The 19,418-nt window shown below is 36.7% G+C and overlaps 1 protein-coding gene across 5 annotated transcripts in view; it reads left to right on the top strand.

Annotated features, from left to right (window-relative positions):
- The window catches only part of LOC131061527 (uncharacterized), a 215,196-nt gene extending 204,399 nt beyond the window's left edge, over nt 1-10,797 (top strand). For 2 of the 5 annotated variants that reach the window (XM_057995261.2, XM_057995260.2), the window contains 5 exons: nt 9,383-9,457; nt 9,550-9,671; nt 9,766-9,841; nt 9,982-10,041; nt 10,141-10,797. In XM_057995261.2, coding sequence (XP_057851244.1) covers nt 9,383-9,457; nt 9,550-9,671; nt 9,766-9,841; nt 9,982-10,041; nt 10,141-10,275 — 468 coding nt within the window. In that variant the 3' untranslated portion in view covers nt 10,276-10,797. The remainder of the gene's footprint in view (nt 1-9,382; nt 9,458-9,549; nt 9,672-9,765; nt 9,842-9,981; nt 10,042-10,140) is intronic. The other 3 variants (XR_009110550.2, XM_057995263.2, XM_057995262.2) reach the window with 3 other exon arrangements.
- The last annotated feature ends 8,621 nt before the right edge of the window (nt 10,798-19,418 follow it).

The following is a 19,418-nucleotide window of genomic DNA, read 5'->3' as shown; positions in this document are numbered from 1 at the left end:
ATGGACAATCTTTGGTTGAACTCAACTAAGTCTTGCTTTGACATGCTATGAACATCTCCACAAGGCTAGTGCGATCTTCTAAGGAAAACTTTATGATTTTCAAATCACCACCACAAGCATAGACACCATCAAGTTGATGCATATCAATGAAGAAGCGATAATTGAAGTTAAGCTTGGCTAAAATGGATCTAGTTGACTATGCAAGGCACTTAACCATTGGCAAGGTGTTAGCAGTATGGATATACGAATTTCACCATTGATCATACACAAAGTCTTCCATTCATCTAAACAACATGAAAATCAAATGAGAAGTAGAGACCATACAAATTGTCAAATCCTTCGTACTCTAACTATTTGCTATCTACTATTTTCTTGAACTTTGTCTATTAACTACTCACTGTTCACTATTATTTACAAATGAAGAAGTGGAGCCTTATATAGTGCTCTCTATACAATTGAATGGCTCAAATTGATTCACAATCAATGGCTAAGATCAAAAGGTAGAAAACCTAATTAGGGTTTGTTACACCCATTGCAAAGTATTTAATGCTTGTGTAAATGTATTGTAATTTCCAATTTAATGGACAAGTTATATGCAGGATGGTGTATTTTAAATTTGATATTATGCCTATGACACTAATATTGCTATCTTTCTTTTACTGTAGGTAAGGAGGATGAACATGTACCGATTTCAATGTCATCTCCTTTGATTGGAATGATGTATAAATAGTAGGGTGGCCACGATCAAGTGGCACCTTGATCGGACATGTCTTTTAGACATGTCCGACCAAGATGTCACTTGGTCGTGACCCCTACTAACAACAACCAATCCATAACTAATCGGTGCTTCAAACATACCCGATAATGAATCGGTATCCTTAATGATAACAGCGCTTATAACATGCCCGATAATGAATCGGTATCATTGCTGATGATAATAGTGCTTAATCATATCCGATCGGTATCATATGTTAATGATAATAGTGCTTAAACATATCCGATCATGAATCAGTGTCATTTGTTAATTGTTACAGATATAAAACATACGCGATTATGAATCGGTATCAAAGCATATGGATTAATATAACATAAACAATAACAATAGTTGTTAGCATTATATGCTATCGGGTTAATACCCCAATAGCATATTAATGCCGATATGAATCGACATTAATATGCTATCGGGTTAATAGCCCGATAGCATTTTAGATTGACGCTTAACATAGTTAAGCAGGTCGTCAATCTAATCCAATATCAATATCATAATTGTAACCAATGTTATAGTCTGATAAACATAAAGCATGAATGAGTAAACAGAATATAGGAGATTACTGAGTTAGGAGAGTCTTATCTTGCAGAGGCTACTAATGCATTAACACTCCCTCTTAGCTTTTGGAAGATAAGGTAACCTGCATCACATTTCTTTTTCAAAATGTCAATCTCCAAGAATATATATCATCTATACATATAATATGAAGTACCATCAGAACATAGGATACAAACATAAAACATTACTCTAAGTATGTGACATAGGATACCACCCAACTATGTGATATAATAGATTCATCATTTTATTATGACAAGATATCACCTAAACACGTGATATCAGTATTGCCTAAACACGCAATATTGAGGATAAACATATGAGGATGGTTAAATTCTCATCTTATCCATGTTGTGATATGTGCACAAACATTTCATTCAAATGTTTTATCACAACAACATCATGGCACATCCATGACATACCAGAGATCCAACATGATAACTAGTTTGAGAATCATAAGATCGTCACCTTATGATGTCTGCATACAAGTGTTCATAATCTGAGAGATCGTCACCTCTTAGATATGAACATAGGGGGTAAAACCCAGAATGTCTCAACATGACAAAAGAAGTTTACATTTTCAACATCTTATTTACAAAACAGATTATCTTTCTATCATACCTAAACCCTTTCTGAAGTGATTAACCTTCACTCTGGAAAGTGGTTTGGTCAGAATATCTGCAGTCTGATCTCCTGTACTAACATATTCTAATTTGATCACATTTTTGTCTACCATGTCTCGTACATAATGGTATGGGATCTCAATATGTTTGGATCTATCATGGAACATTGGATTCACTGAAAGTTTTATGCAACTTTGATTGTCGCAATGGATGATAGTAGGTTTCATCGGATTGCCAAACAATCCCACAAGCAACTTTCTAAGCCACACTGCTTCTCGGGCAGCCATGGAGGCTGCAATGTATTCGGCCTCGGTGGAACTTTGCGCTACAGAAGACTGCTTTCTGCTGATCCAGGATATCATGGCTAATCCCAAACTGAAGCAGCACCCAGAGGTGTTTTTCCGATCAGTCACACTTCCAGCCCAATCTGAATCTGAGAATCCGTGTAGATTAAGATCAATTTTCTTATACTTGAGACCAAGGTTTAAGGTGCCTTGTAAATATCTCATAATGTGTTTTACTGCTACTAGGTGTATCTCCTTTGGCTCACACATAAACTGACTCAAGGCATTCACTGCATAGCAGATATCTGGTCTTGTATTTAACAGATACATAAGAGACCCAATCATTTGCCTGTATAGAGTGGGGTCAGTAGAAGGTGATTCTGTTGCTGCTTCTTTAAGTTTATGAAGATTGGTTTCCATTGGAGCGGTCATAGGTCTGTAGTTGAGCATTCCAAATCTCTTCAGGATGTCTAATGTATACTTGCCTTGGTTTAGAACAATGTTGTCAGGATTCTGCCATACTTTCAACCCTAGGAAATAATGAAGGAATCCCAAGTCCTTCATATCAAATTCTTTGGATAGCTCTTTCTTGCATTGATCTATAAGGTGATCTTCTCCTTTGATTAATAAATCATCAACATATAAAATCATTATTAGCATATCACCTTTATTTTGTTTGTAGTAGAGATTAGGATCTGCATCATTTTTAGAGAAGCCTAGTTTTGATAGATATGTGTCAATTCTTTCATACTAGGCCCTGGGAGCCTGTTTGAGCCCATATAGAGCTTTCTTGAGTCTGCACACATGAGATTCTGCATGATGGATCTCAAACCCTTCAGGTTGCTCTAGGTATACTTCTTCAGATATCTCTCCATTAAGAAAAGCTGTCTTTACATCCATTTGATGTATCTTCCATCCCTTTGCTGCTGCAATGGCTAGTACAGCCCTTACTAAGGTATATCTGGCTACAGGAGCAAATGTTTCTTCATAGTCTATCCCTTCTCTTTGAGAAAAACCTCTGGCTACAAATCTTGCCTTATATTTTTCAATGCTGCCATCTGCTGCATGTTTGATCTTGAAGAGCCATTTAGAAGAAACAGCAGACTTCTTAGTTGGCCTAGGAACAATTTCCCATACATCATTTTTCATTATGGATTGATACTCTTCAGACATAGCATCCTTCCATACTTGATGTTTAAGGGCATCTGTTACATTGTCAGGTTCATTTTTAGATAGGTCATTCATAAGAGCAACATAGCTAGTAAATTTATTAGGTCTTTTGCTTTCTCTGAAGGTTCCAGAAGGAGCAGCAAACCTTTGAGCTTCTTCTATTGTTTTGGTGGCCCATAGTGGTCTTTTCTTGAGATTTCTAGGTGTTTTTTCATTTTCATTTTCAGTTTCATCTAGATTCTCCCTCTAAAACTCAGGGGCAAGATTTTCATCTAAGTTAGAGGTAGGTACATAGATTTCAGGTTCTATGAAGTTTTGAGCTCTTTTGAAAGCCAGGTCTTCTTCAAATATTACATCCCTACTTAGTTCAATATTTCTTTGACCAGGTACATAGATTTTGTAGGCTTTGGAGGTTTCACTATATCCTACAAGCAATCCTCTCTTTCCAGAAGGTTCTAGTTTTAGTCTCTTTTCTTTAGGTATATGGATATAGACAGGACATCCAAATATCCTAAGGTGGCTAATATCAGGCTTAATCTTAGTGAATACTTCCTCAGGAGTTTTGTCCTCAAGATGGGAGTGAGGGCACCTGTTCTGTATATATACAGCGGTGTTGGAAGCTTCAGCCCAGAGATTAGTGTTAAGGTTTTGATCTAGGATCATGGCTTTGGCAATTTTAACTATAGTCCTATTTTTCCTTTCCGCTACCCCATTTTGTTGGGGGTTATAAGGTATAGTAAGCTCCCTCTTAATCCCATTATCTCTACAAAATTCTTTAAATGAATCTGATGTGTATTCTCCCCCATTGTCGGTTCTTAGGGTTTTAACTTTGTTTCCTGAGTGGTTTTCAGTTAGTGATTTAAATTCTTTAAACCTAGAGAGGATCTCTTCTGATTCTTTACTTTTCATAAAGTAGATCCAAGTCTTCCTAGAGTAGTCATCAACAAATATTACATAATACAAGAATCCCCCTAGAGAGGATATGGACATAGGTCCGCATACATCAGAATGAACTAATTCTAGAATTTTGCTAGTTTTCCTAGTACTATTTTGGAATGCACCTTTGGTATTCTTACCTAGGGCACATCCTTTGCATGCCCTTGAATGATCTTGCTTTAATTTGGGTAGACCTGTGACAAGGTTTCCCATTGAAGATAAAGCCCTAAAATTCAGATGGCCTAATCTTCTATGCCAAACTTCATTTGCATTAGTGGCTTCATGGATTAGGGCTAGATTGGTTTTCGTGCACAGCTCATACAAATAGCCTTGTCTCTGTCCAATGGTCTTTGCCTTCTTGATGGAGGAGTTCCTTGGCCAGGCCAATACTTTGTTGTCCATGAATGTCACTCTGTATCCTTTATCTTCCAATGCCGATATAGAAACTAGATTTCTTTTGATGCCGGGGACATATAGTACTCCTTCAAGCCGTAAGGTTATGCCTGTCTTCAATTTGATGGTGTAGGTTCCTACTCCTCTGACTGGATATGTGGAGTCATCTCCGATGGTTACGTCCTCATCACTCTCCTCTGTCATGGAATCAAGTACTTCTCTAAACCCAGTGATGTGCCTGGATGAACCACTGTCAATCACCCATGAGTTGATTTTGTTAGAAGCTTGACTTGTGAGTGCTGAGTAGAATACGTATTTCCCGGAGTCATCTTCCCATTTAGTCTTCCCTGCTTTGACAAATGTAGCATGTTTCTTGGTTCTTTCCGGGCATTTTGCAACGAAGTGTCCAAACTGATCACATCTGTAACATTGAATGTGAGATAAGTCCTTCTTTGAAATGTTCTTGCCTTGACGACCTTTTCTCTTTCTAAACTGCCTTTTCTTGTTTTGCTTGGTGGAGTTGGTGTTTAGAACTTGCAGGTCTTCATCTCTATTCTTGTGTTTCATTCCCATTTTGTTCAATCTTGATTCCTCTTGGAGACAGTCATCCCTTAATCTTTCAAATTTGGGATATTTGGACCTTGCACTAATGCCTTGGACGAATGTGCTCCATCTACTAGGCAACCCATCTAAAGCAATGAGTGTTAGCTCTTTGCTTTGGATCTCGTAGTCCAGAGTTGCAAGTTCATCTTTTAGAACTGATATCCGCATAAAGTAGGCGTTGATTGTCTCCCCTTTGTTCATGGTGATATGATTTATTTCTCGTTTTAATGCTAGAGTTCGACTTGCATTTGATATCTCAAATGTGCTTTCAATAGCTTTGAACATTTTATAGGCTGTCTGATGTTTTCTTATGATGGGCATTATGTTGTTTCTCACCCCATCAACTATTATTTTTATTGCCTTTTCATTTCCCTCAATCCATGCTGTTTTGTCAGGTTCATTTTCGGGTTGATCATTTTTAGTTTGAACAAACGAATCCACTTTGTTCTCCTTTAAGATCATTTGAATTCTGAATTTCCAGGCTGAAAAATCATCGCCACCTTCGAGTCTGTCTTCGAATCTGATAGCACTGGCCATTTGAAGAAATGTGATGTAGTATATAACCTTGTTCTTAAATTTGTTTCACGAAATTAAATAGCCTCAAGTTCGATTAACTTGGCTCTGATACCATGTAAATGTATTGTAATTTCCAATTTAATGGACAAGTTATATGCAGGATGGTGTATTTTAAATTTGATATTATGCCTATGACACTAATATTGCTATCTTTCTTTTACTGCAGGTAAGGAGGATGAACATGTATCGATTTCAATGTCACTCCTTTGATTGGAATGATGTATAAATAGTAGGGTGGCCACGATCAAGTGGCACCTTGATCGAACATGTCTTTTAGACATGTCCGATCAAGATGTCACTTGGTCGTGACCCCTACTAACAACAACCAATTCATAACTAATCGGTGCTTCAAACATACCCGATAATGAATCGGTATCCTTAATGATAACAGCGCTTATAACATGCCCGATAATGAATCGGTATCATTGCTGATGATAATAGTGCTTAATCATATCCGATCGGTATCATATGCTAATGATAATAGTGCTTAAACATATCCGATCGGTATCATATGCTAATGATAATAGTGCTTAAACATATCCGATCATGAATCGGTGTCATTTGTTAATTGTTACAGATATAAAACATACCCGATTATGAATCGGTATCAAAGCATATGGATTAATATAACATAAACAATAACAATAGTTGTTAGCATTATATGCTATCGGGTTAATACCCCGATAGCATATTAATGCTGATATGAAGCGACATTAATATGCTATCGGGTTAATAGCCCGATAGCATTTTAGATTGACGCTTAACATAGTTAAGCAGGTTGTCAATCTAATCCAATATCAATATCATAATTGTGACCAATGTTATAGTCTGATAAACATAAAGCATGAATGAGTAAACAGAATATAGGAGATTGCTGAGTTAGGAGAGTCTTATCTTGCAGAGGCTACTAATGCATTAACAGCTTGACTAATGATACATTTACATTTAATGGGACACGTCCTTTGAAAATTTGACCTATAAATGGTGATAGTAGGTACATCAAACTATGTGTCCACATGTGGTAGTTATCTTCTTTGTAGATGAGTTAAGTACATTGAAACTGGACGCCTTATCTTGATTGGATGTGATGACTAGGCACCACCTCAACATTGTTCTTCATAACTCATCACAAGTGTGTGAATGAATGAGGCATATCTCTTGATAGTCAACATTATCAAGCTCCTGATGTAATGATGACTTTTCTCAAATAGATCGTCCAACTTTAATTAACTCATCTAAAACTATCTCTTGACTTGATCACTTGCATTCTTGAGCTTCTGTTCGGCTATACTAGCAATGATTCTTGGATTTCCGAAGAAAATTAAAGATTGTAAAAATTTCGTCCTTGAGTGTTTGATGTTGATTGCTATCCTTTGCCTTGATGTTGCTTTTCATTACTCCTCATGTTGATTGCTTGCATCAGACTATGTCATTGCCTTGGACGGACCTTGTTCTTGCCTTGGACAGACCTCGTTCTAGCCTAGAACAACTTTGTTCTTGTCTAGGACGGCTTGAAGTGCAATTAAATAAACAGTTCAAAGGACAAAACAGTTCTTGCCTAGAACGACTGGTGTTCTAGCCTAGAACGACTAGATTGTTTACCATGCCTTAGCCAAATTTTCTCATTTCTTTTCCATTAGAGTGAGCAAAGATGTGAACCAATCACTTCCTAATCCTTGAAAACTGACTGACCTCACTAGTGACCAACTACACTTCTTCAAATGAAAGGCAAAAAAGTGGGGGTCCCCATTTGCAATGGGGTGATGTGTGAAAATGTTACAACAGGACTATGTAGGGGGGCTTGACAAAGAAAGTTCAAATAAAATAACGTATTAAAGATAGAACAAAATAACTCATTAAAGGTGAAACGGAATGAGTTTGCAATGAACAACCCTTAACAAACTATATTCTCAGACGAAAAAAGGATAAATGAAATTGAAGTAGAACAGCTTACCTAATACAGCCAAACCACTACAAATGGCTTACCTAACACAGCCATACCACCATCAAATGACTACAGAACACAGAGTTACACCATCTGATGTAGAGTACAACACACAGATTCAAAGCCTTGCAGGGCTGCGCCAACCTCCAATTGCTACCAATTCTTTCTCTTCAACATGTTACATATCCAGCTCACGTGTCCACCAGAGGCATCATTCTGCCAAGGTCACCTCTGCCTGGGCTTTCCAAAATGCCACGGGTGCTTTGCCAGGGCAATTATGACCATGCTAGGTTGTAAAGGGGGTAGGTACCAGTTTGATATTAGATAGATAGTTATTTTTCCAATTCTGCAACCTTTGCCTTCAATATTAATAACGCTACTGTGTCCTTCACCTTTGGTGCGACCATCTCACATTTGACAGTGTTTTGCATTACAAGATAACAGATGAAATCATAAGACTTAGGTGCTTGTTCCAGCAATGAAGACATTAAAAGAGCTCAAGCAGATTAGCAACTGGAACCTTGGAGCTCAAAACTTCCTTACACAAAACCATGGGCAAATGATTTACGAGTTTTAGAAGCCTCTCATAGTTCAGAAACAGTTACACTAGATGACCTCTTTGAAGCCACACTAAAATGCCTCAAACACTAACCACAGAAAGAAACAAACCATTGCTCACAAGTCGCAACAAAGTAGAGACACTTAAATCTCCACAATAGCATCAGTCGGTTTGGGAGAATTAGTGTCAAGTGAGGGGATTACTTATGCATGGTTATTTATATCAAGGCTCATTGTAGGATTAAGGCCATTGACCATGGTTGCTGCTTCAGCTCTTTTGTTTGTTTCACAACCTGAAGGAAAAGAGAAAACTCCATAGCAAGCACTTAAACTGCACAGAATGATACTTCCAGCACTCTGTGGGTTGAGCTTACATTTGGACACTCCAGAAAAGTTTAATTTCTTATATCCCAAGGGGAAGGGGAGTGGACAGATGGGATGAGGGGGTTGAGATGCACATACATTCATTTTGATTAATATCATTTCACTTAGAATTGATCCCTTTTATTGCAGGACTATCCTATTGATTTTTTAAAACATTTTGATTAACTTTAGTCTTTAAGAATTTCGTTATTTGTTTATTACCAATGAAAGGAAAACCTGAAATCTCCTGATTTCGAAAATCTGTATAAGATGATTAAGAGAAAGATAGTCACTGCAATAGTGAGTTGCATTATAAAATGCAATGAGTCTGTTATGACAATTAAAGCTAATCAAGAATGTTTTCTTTTGCATCATATTATTTTCTGGTAAAATATGATAGCAGTTGTCATAATTATTTTGCTATTCCTCTATTTGATGTATTTCAATTTCTTTCAATTGGAGAATATATATACCTTCGGGAACCAACATTTTTTCAAGCAGGCCCTTTTGTTGCTTTTTAAAGATAGATTTTTCTTTGAGCTTGAGTTCCCATCCTGTGAGAGTAGTTCAATTTTCTGCATATAAATGATCCTATTTTTATGGACAGGTGTCAACTGGGTATTTTCTCTCTGATCTGGGAATGATAATATGGTTTTATCCATCTTTGGGTGGCATAGAATATGTAAGTAATGCCTACCTGTACAACCTTAGCATAATTTGAAATTCTCAGTGGCTCAATCTTTTGCTTGACTTTCCAAAAAAAATTTTATTCAGGTTATGCATCATTTATTATCCATGACTGCAATTGCCCTCTCCTTATTCAGTGGGCATGGGCAAATCTACATCTATCTGGTTCTTTTGTCAGAAAGCACCACACCAAGCATAAATCTGAGATGGTAACTCAGACTTGTTTATAAGCTTGAATTTCTGGAAAACTAGTGGCCCTGGAGTGAAAACTTAATCTTTGCAATCTGCATTTTTTGCTTCAAGGTATCTGGACACTGCAGGACTGAAAAATTCGAAGGTCTATGTGATCAATGGAGTTGCAATGTTCTTTGGTTGGCTGGTGAGTTCTTCTTTTATAAACTTCTTGTTGAGTCTTTGATTGTCAGTTTGTTTTAATGGTGATGGACATTTTCCTGAGAAGACCTTGAATTGATTGGCTTGAACATTGATAGTTCTCTAAGCTGGCTTATGTGATTGCAGGCTGCTAGAATTTTTTTGTTCATTTACTTTTTCATACATATGTACCTGCATTATGATGAGGTATATGACAATCGGCTGATTCAATATACTATTCCTTTTGTACGTGTTATATTCATATCTCCATTCCCTAAATGATTCTCTTATTGTCTCTTCTAACAGGTCAAACTTATCTTTCCTGCCGGATTCTACTTTCTATTTGTGGCACCTCCAATATTGGCATTGATGAACATATTATGGTTTGTGAGAATCGCCAAGGGAATGATGAAGACTTTATCAAAAAGGGCTAAACTTTAACTAAATGTACCATTTATCCATGTCCTCTGATGTAGTTGTCTCACTCTCCAATTTTACTTTTCAGAACCTAGGGTTCTTTTCACCCTATGCTGCCCTATTGTTCTGAATGTACATTTGTATCCCGTTGACTAACATTGGTCACTTGTGGACGTTATTATAATTATTTTCTTTCTTCATTCTCATGTAATCACCATACTGTAGCTGTATTATACTTAGCGCTTGTTAGGCTGTTTTTCATTACCACCTTCCGAGTATAATGGTTCACAAATTATTAACGTGAGAAAAGTTTTTACTGAACTATTTTGCTAGGCATATAATAATTTTCAACAGAAAGTTCCTCCTTTTAAATCAGCACAAGATCACTAAGACATACACCCGTGAAAGGTTATTAATAGAATCCTTGACAGACTGGGTAAGTTTAGAGTCCAGACTAATGCCATTTTTCCTTGGCACACTAGGATATTGGGCTTCTTTTTGGAACTGACTTGTCATATAATTATCAAAAGGCTTAATTTGTTTTGAGTTTGGAGTGGATGGAGTTGTTATTGATTTGAACTATCAGAATGAAGTGTATGGGGATGAGAATGGGAATGTGTTTGTCTTAGGGTGCAACTGTATTTTCATTTTCCAAGTGAAACTATAAATGTATTGAAGCACTGTGGTGGCTTTATGACCGAGTCAAATCAAAGAAATAACAGATTTTGTTGGTAGAAGGGTCTGCCTACATTCTATAGTTGTTACAAAGCTATTCTTGGTGTGTTGGTGACATTGTGTATATTATTTTCTCAAGAATTCTGTAGTCTACCTTGAATTTATCTCAAGAAAATGTTGAGCTACAAGCAGCAATACATTGACTAGATTTTTTTTTTCCCTATTCAAAGAGGACCTGGAGTTTATCAATCCACCACAAGTCACAATCAAATTGTCTGCACTGTTGTATTTGTTTAATTGCATAAGTTAGATGTGTTATTCTTTCCAAAACTTGTCAGGATACCCCTAATCACTTTTATGATCGTCTGGCATGCTATTGTGCAACAGTAAGTTCAAATCTGCCTGCCAGCACATGTTTCATTTCTTTTGAAGCAGTTATCATTTATTATAATTAAATTGGGTACAACTTCTATTAAGAATCTTTGAAATGATATATATGGCACAGCAAGAAATCCTCGTTCACAATGTTTCTTATTGTTCTCTGACATGCTACAAAATTACCCACTCCAATTAGATCATTGGAACAGATTGCCACTTAACAATAATGACTGAGCAGTGATGAATGAGGCAAAAAGACACTGATTGATTCAATCTGAAGATCATTTTCTTAATTTGATAGGTAAAATATAATCATTTATTAATAAGGTAAGAAGATTACAAAATGTTACAAAAAAGTATAGGGGCCGTCAACATCAGCCATGCAAACCCTGCCAAAGCCTAGCAACAGGGGTATGAACAAAAATAACCACCACCTCTGAACAGACAAAACCAGCCAAGACCCACGAACAACCATGTCAAATCAAAAAGGAATAAACCACCCACCCAAAAGGCCGAAACCCCAGACAAACCAAAGCAGACCACGTGAGCCAAAAAGCACATCACCGGTCGAAAGAGAGCAAAGCCACTGATCATCTCCTATTGCTACTTGAGGTCCCAGCACCATCCGCCACCTTCCTTTGCACCTTGTTCTTCGAACCCCTAAGATGACCTCATTTCCTCCTTTGCTCACCTTGCGCACTTGATTCCGCCAAAGCCGCTACCCGCTCTTTGTTCTCTTGTCGCTTATGGTTTTCCATTTTCAAGAGAAAGTTTTTGATTTCTCCTATACCAATCTGCATTGCCGACCTTTGCACCTACCTGTCCTCATCCATACCCCATGGAAAGAACGGGTGCAAAGGTGGAATAGCCTCCTCGACATGCAGACAATCACCACCAATTGCAATAAAGCCCTTTCCAGAATGGGCTGGTGTCAAAAAGGTCGCCATTCTCAAACCCCATTTATCCTTAATGCAAAGCACCGCCAACCAACTTGTTTGCAGGAGGGATGCTGTGTTTAATGAGAAAATTTTCCCTAGTTTACTGCAACAACAAATACAACCCAAAGAATATGTGCCTCTTGATTTGTTTGACGATACGAATAACACGAAAGTTATTCCCAACACTACTGTGTTGCCTCCCAACGCTAGTTCCCTACCTTGCAACGTTACTTCCCAACTTTCTTCTATGCCACGCAGGCAACACATTCTTTACCAGCGCCTTTGGGGAGTAGCACACAACCTTCCTCACTTCACTCACAGCCTCTAGTTTTTCACGCACAAACTTCTTCTCTTTGCACACATCTTGTTTTTGACTCCTCGTAGCCATAAGGAGGTATACATGGGCAGAGTATTGGTGGCTCTGTGCTGGAAATAGAGAAATTTTGATGTTCACGGGCAGAGTGTTGGCAGTAGTGTGCAGGAACAAGGTAGTTTAGATGTGCAAAGGCAGAGTATTGGAGGAAATCTCCAATCTAATATAGAAGATATTCAATATCAATTTCAAAGATTACATTTGGACACAAATCTACAAGAACACGGTCCTCAACTCAGGAGATCCACCACGGTGAAAAGACGTCCATCTAAAATTGATGATTATGAGCTATTGCACTCCGATTAGTTACAACCTACAACTTTTAAACGGGCTTGTAAAGATGAAAATTTAGTGAAATGGATGGAAGCAATGCAAGGTGAAATGGATTCTTTGAAGACAAATGATACATGGGATTTGGTTACCCTTCAACTAAATCGGAAACCCCTCAAGAATAAATGGGTGTATCGACTGAAAGAAGCAGATGGAGGTCGTAAACGCTACATGGCCAGATTTGTTGTGAAATGTTTTGATCAGAAATAGGGGATTGATTTCAATGAAATTTTCTCACCAGTTGTTAAGATGACAACTATTTGTGTTGATTTGGGCATGGCAGTTGTATGAGATCTTGATGTCAAAACAACATTTATTCATGGAGATATTGATGAAGAGCTATAAAAGGAAGAGCCTGAATGTTTCATTAAACAAGGTCAAGAACATTTGTATTGCAAATTGAAGTGGAGTTTGTATGGGCTCAAGCAAGCCCCAAGGTAGTGGTACCTTAAATTTGATAGCTTCATGACTGTGCAACACTTTATTCGTTGTGAATTAGACCCATGTGTTTACTATAAGAAGCTTCCAAATGGTGAGTTTGTTAAACTTTTGCTTTATGTTGATGATATGTTGGTTACCGGCAGTAGTGTGAGGATGGTTCATGAATTGAAGCGACATTTAGCTCAACGTTTTGCCATGAAAGATTTAGGGGCAGCAAAGAGGATTCTTGAGATGACAATAATCAGGCATAGACGAAAGAGAGAAATCAAATTATCTCAAGAGAAATATATTGCCAAAATCTTGGATAGGTTCAATATATCAAATGCTAAGTTTATTAGTACTCCATTGATTGATCACTTTCGTTTATCCTCAGCTATGTGTCCAAAAACTCAAGAAGATCAAGAACAAATGAAAAAGTGTTATGTATTCATCAGTTGTTGGGAGTCTCATGTATGCCATGGTTTGTACCTGTCCGAATATTGCTCATGCAGTGGGAGTTGTGAGCAGATTTATGAGCAACTCGGATAAATCTCATTGGCAGGTGATACAGTGGATATTATGGTACTTGAAAGGTACTTCTGATCATGTTTTGTGTTTTGGCAGCAAGGATACTTAGCTGCGGGGTTATGTTGATTCGGATATGGTTGGAGATTTGGACAAATGGAGGTATACTACAAGTAACATGTTTAGATTTACAGGGGTTGCAATTAGTTGGGTTTCATGGTTGCAACAGGTTGTTGCTCTTTTTTCTACCGAGGTAGAATACATTGCTCTCAGTGAAGGAGCAAAGGTGATGATATGGTTACAACGATTATCAGGAGATTTGTGGTGTAAGCAATCTATTTTCACTTTGTTTTGTGACAACAATAGTGCCATTCACTTGGCCAAGAATTCCGCTTTTATGATAGGACCAAGCATATAGAACTGAGATATCACTTCATTGACATGTTCTTGAAGAAGGTAAGCTGCAAGTGGAGAAAATTGACATGAAGGTGAATTCGGTTGATCCGTTAACCAAGGTAGTACCAAGAGAGAAGTTCAAATTTTGTAGAGCTTCTCTCGACATTGTCCAAATTTGACAATAAGGTTGTAGTGGGGGATATCTTTGTGCGGCTCTCTTGCTACAATGATTGGTCTTCAAGTGAGATTTGTTGGTACGTGTGAAGCCCAATTAGCATAGCCATTTTTCTTTAGCTGTAATTACTGCCACTTGGTCTTATGTCTTCCATTGATGACCCCTGATCTTCCTACATCGATGATATCTTATTTTTGTTCTTTTGTTTGGAGATCGGGTGTAGATGGACAAATATATTTTCTAATGCACAGAGCTTCTATGTATGATGTGTTGTAACAGTTTTTAATAAAGAGAGAGAGTCCCCTGCTTTGAAAGTGGATGTAGTCTTAGTAATGAACCACAATAAAAATTTGTGTGTGTGTGTGTGTGTGTGTGTGTGTGTGTGTGAGAGAGAGAGAGAGAGAGAGAGAGAGAGAGAGAGAGAGAGAGAGAGAGAGAGATTGAACAAAATCTAGGTAAGTTTCTTTTTTATGTGACAAAATGAAATATGTTTGAGCACATGGACTTGTTTTCCTCAATTAAACAATTAGAATATCTACTTGTGGAATGTCGTTGCATTCTCCAACAGTGGGTATCTTCGTCATACATTGTGCAGTCTCTGAATGATTATTTTGCAACGTCACATCATTATATGTTCGATTTTTGTAGCACAAATATTTTGAAATAGCATGAATTCTATTATTTTTGTTGGGTTCATCATTTTATATACTGATTAAGTTTTTTTTTTTTTGTCTTTGATTTCTTATGACAAATTTATGTAAGACCTTATTGAATTGTCTCTTAAAAAACAAACCTAAAGTGTTTCTTTTAATATTTGTTGATTTCAAATCAACCTTTTAATATAAGGAAAATATGAAAGTGGCATTTCTATGCACATCACTATATGGTAGGATTTTTGAGTAAGTAATCCATGCCATTTTATTAATTCCCTTTTAATTGTTATCTATGACATTATCTTTGGTAACTTGGGATCTTACACTTAACTGAATTAATGTTTGCTGCACCAATCTCTCAATAGGACTTATTATCAAGGAATGAAAGACTTGTCTAAACTTTATCTCAACTTCATCATTAATATCAATGAATAGCGTTGATTGTAAAACATTGCATATGATTCCCCAAGTGCATTGAATGAATGAACGTTTGTTTTTAATAATGTTCATGAGGCCAAATGGCCTATGGGACTCATGGATAGCCAACAAAATACATAAGCACGAAAAGCCTATGGTGGAAAAGCCTGGTGACACCACACCTACTTTATTTATTTTTCCTTCTATATCTTGGATCTTCTACTATATACCTTGATCAAGAAATTGACAACATTTTCTATCTTTCTTCTTCAAACAAGTTACTCAAGGTGCTCATGTTTAGTATCTCAATGCAATTGATCCAAATATCCTTCCAAGTTGAACACTCCATTTTATTTCCACTCCTTTGTAGTTCTTTTGTGTGTGGCCATATACCTTAATATAAAAGCCCACCAAATGCAATACGTGATGACACCATGTTATTGGAAAAATATGTGTTGTACAACTTGCATACTAATGTTTATAATTGCAATATATATTTATTATGCGAGTTTGTTTTGGATGTGTAATGTAACATTTATTTATTTTATGTTGCACATGGACGTATAACATGTAGAAGTTCCTTAAAAACATTCTCAAGACCATTTGATGAGTTGTATTATAACATTGGGATATTATATTGTATTTGTTTAATATTGGAGAAAGTAAATTAAATAAAGTATCCAATATTAGATGTGAGATCAGTGGATTGTTAGCACATAATTTTGTAGCACATTCCGCTTGGTGGTTTTGTGGAAGCTTGTGTCTGTAAAAGCCACCACAAGGGTAATTGTTTGTAAGTGGCCAGGTTTAACATTTGTGGAGGTTGGAAGCATGGCATAGGACGTGTGGTTACATGCTTGTTCACATAGAGTTCTTGTTGATGGATGGGGTTTCAAAAGCTTTCATGGATATATTGTAATGTTGTATTTTTGAATAATACATAGATGATGAACACTTTTGGAGGTTGGGTTTTTCCCTCAGAAGGGTTTTTCTAGGGTATATCTTGTGTCAACTTTTATGGGTATGTTGTCTATTCTGTACATGTGGATTTTAAGTGTTTATATTGTTGATTTATCAATTGAGTTATGTGGAAACTATCATGTGTATGACTGTAAGTTTTCTTTCAAGTGGTATCAGAGCTATGGTTTTAATTGTATAACTTAAGTGTTGAATCCATGAATGTATGTAAGAATAAAAGACAAGACAAGACAAGATATGAGGATTTTACAAGCTGTTTATTGCAGATCTGAGGGTTTTGGGTTTGTGTTATGATGGGTTGTTCGAGAATTTGGGATTAGAAAAATATTAGATCAAATGGGTTTCTTGGCTTTGCATTCACATGGGGGTTTTGTAGGTGATATTTTATATTCGACTTTGTGGAACAAAACAGACCTCATGAATGAATTCAAGTTGGCCAAGAGATGATTTTTTATATATAATTTGACCCCTTTTGACCACACTTGAAAAAAAATGCAAAAAAAGAAAATTGGATCTCACAACTTGACAGTTATCAAATTTCGTCTAACACTTTGCAGAAAAATGAAATTATTAAAAATCTGTCACATTATAAAATCCCCCTACAAAAATAAAATAAAATAAAATAAAAAATAGTTGGGGGTTCCACAGACCCCACTCCTATGTCATCCACTGTCTATCCTCTCACTTATCTTGTGACATTGTCATTTGGTTGGCTTTGATAGTTTATAATATTTTCGCTTGTGCCCTGTTCAAATTTTGTTATTAAACTTATTTTAAGTTTGGGTCGGGTTCACAATACTTACCACCCAGAAGTTTATTTGAAAAATTCATTCTTATAAACTTTAAAACCACCTAAGTTAATAAAATTAAAAACTTAACTTTTAAATGGCCCACACCACACTCACAAAGGTTTTAAAAAAATGTATTGAGTGTTTAGATCCCATATGGTATTATTGTTAATTTTTGAATTAAAATGAAAATTGTAAGTGCATAGAGGCAAACTTCCTATTTTTTCAAATAGACATAACTTTTACCTAGATAGTCTTTTTTTTGACTTCTTATACTCATTGGAAAGATAGTTCTAAGCACTACACTGTGGTATAGGTTTGGTTCCTTGATTTTGGTATTTTGATATGTTTTTGGGGTTTGAAAGCCAGATGTTCTCCATTGGACAGTTTTGGTCATAACTTTTGCATACATAATTGGATTTTTTTATTTCAAATAGGCATTGGAGAGTGTGTTTTGTCTAATAGATAGTGGTGTTGTTATTTTATCAATATTATGAGTATGAAGAGTTGTGTACTTGGTTGATCACTTGTAGGTGCCTAAGATTTGGGGTGTGATTGTGTGAGCATCCAGATGAGTTAAGAGGTGAAACCTTGAGGGAATACATGTTTTAATGAAATATTTATGATGCTATAGTTGATTATTATATTGAGTTGGACTTTGATGGTAACAAGTACACAGGTTCTCATTTTGAGGACATTTTGAGACTAAGAGTCTTGTACGAGTGATAATTGGATATAGGTACAATGTTGGTGATGACTATGGTGTCATGGTTATGTAGGTACATGTTTTGTATTGACGCGATATAGTCGTGTTTGTGGTGATTTGGTGGTGATTCGGTTTGAAGTTACCTAGAGGTTTTTTATTATCTCTTGGATGCTTATTTGGTTCCTCGACTATGGTACTTGTTTGTAGACATCTTTGGCAAATCGGATTCAATGTTGATTTGATGTTTGAGTCATTTGGTCTACAAGATTATTCTCTTTGATATCTCAATTTGTAGGTTACTAATGCAATGATGATTTTGCATGTTTCATTGATTAGATCTTTAAGTTATGTAGGTTGTGGATTAGCTACCCATTCACTTGTAGTGGGATGACTCGATGTGAATTGTCTATATCCATGTGATTGATTCATTGTTGATGTAGATGTTGTTAGTTGGCCTTGTTTGTGGTCATTTGCGCATTGCTATGTTTGCTTTGGGATGAGAGCATGAATGATCTTTATAGTACCTGGATAGTTGGTGTTGGGACTTGTAGCATGTGGTTTATCACGATGTCATGATAACCTAGTTATTCATTGGTTACACTTTTCATTGGGAGATTTTGACAGTGATGAGTTGGTGGTGTAGGAGTGATTCTTGATTTGTGGTTTAATGTTGGCAGTTGTATCTATCTTCATGGTTACACTTGATGTTATTGACATTTAGGTTGTATGTGTGTAGACTTGGATGATCTTCATTTAGGAGATGATTATCATAATGCTATGAAGAATTCAGTATCATGGTTTAGTGGGAGCTTGCGGCAGTGATGTGTATTCACCATTGGATGGTGGATGGTCTTCTTAGTGTGTAGATGTTTGGAGGATGCCTTAGATCTTGTTGTTGCAGAAGGGTCTTTCACATTTGTGGGTACACTGGTAGGAGATGGTGATCTTCATGATATTTGAGGATGTGGACATCTTGGAGGACTCATAGAGTTCTTGGTTGAGGTGTGGTTTATCCTTCATTTTACATGTTACCATTGTTTGATAGGATGGTTGATATTATGTCATGGTGCACTCTTGATTCTATATTAGAGTTTTGGCATGATATGGTTATTTGATATGTTCATATGGAGCATGTTATCTCCTTGGAGGGGATGGTTAGATCATGTTGTCATGTTTATGTTCTTGATTTTGCGGTTGGATCTTTGACATTGATCTTGGTAACTCTTTGTATTGGGTACATGATCATTTTCTTGATTACTTCATGGTGGTGCTACATTGCATTTGGAGTTTGGCATGGATTGATTGGTTATAGGTACTCATGGATACATGGAGATGTAGGTGATGTTGGTATTCTCTTATGATTATAGATGTGTTGAGATGGTTGATGGTTTCAACAAGAATTCTGAGGAGCATTC

The sequence above is a fragment of the Cryptomeria japonica genome, chromosome 8 (assembly GCF_030272615.1).
Source record: "Cryptomeria japonica chromosome 8, Sugi_1.0, whole genome shotgun sequence".
Taxonomy (NCBI): Eukaryota; Viridiplantae; Streptophyta; class Pinopsida; order Cupressales; family Cupressaceae; genus Cryptomeria; species Cryptomeria japonica.
Note: the sequence above shows the minus strand (reverse complement) of the source record. Positions and strands in the feature narration are given on the sequence as shown.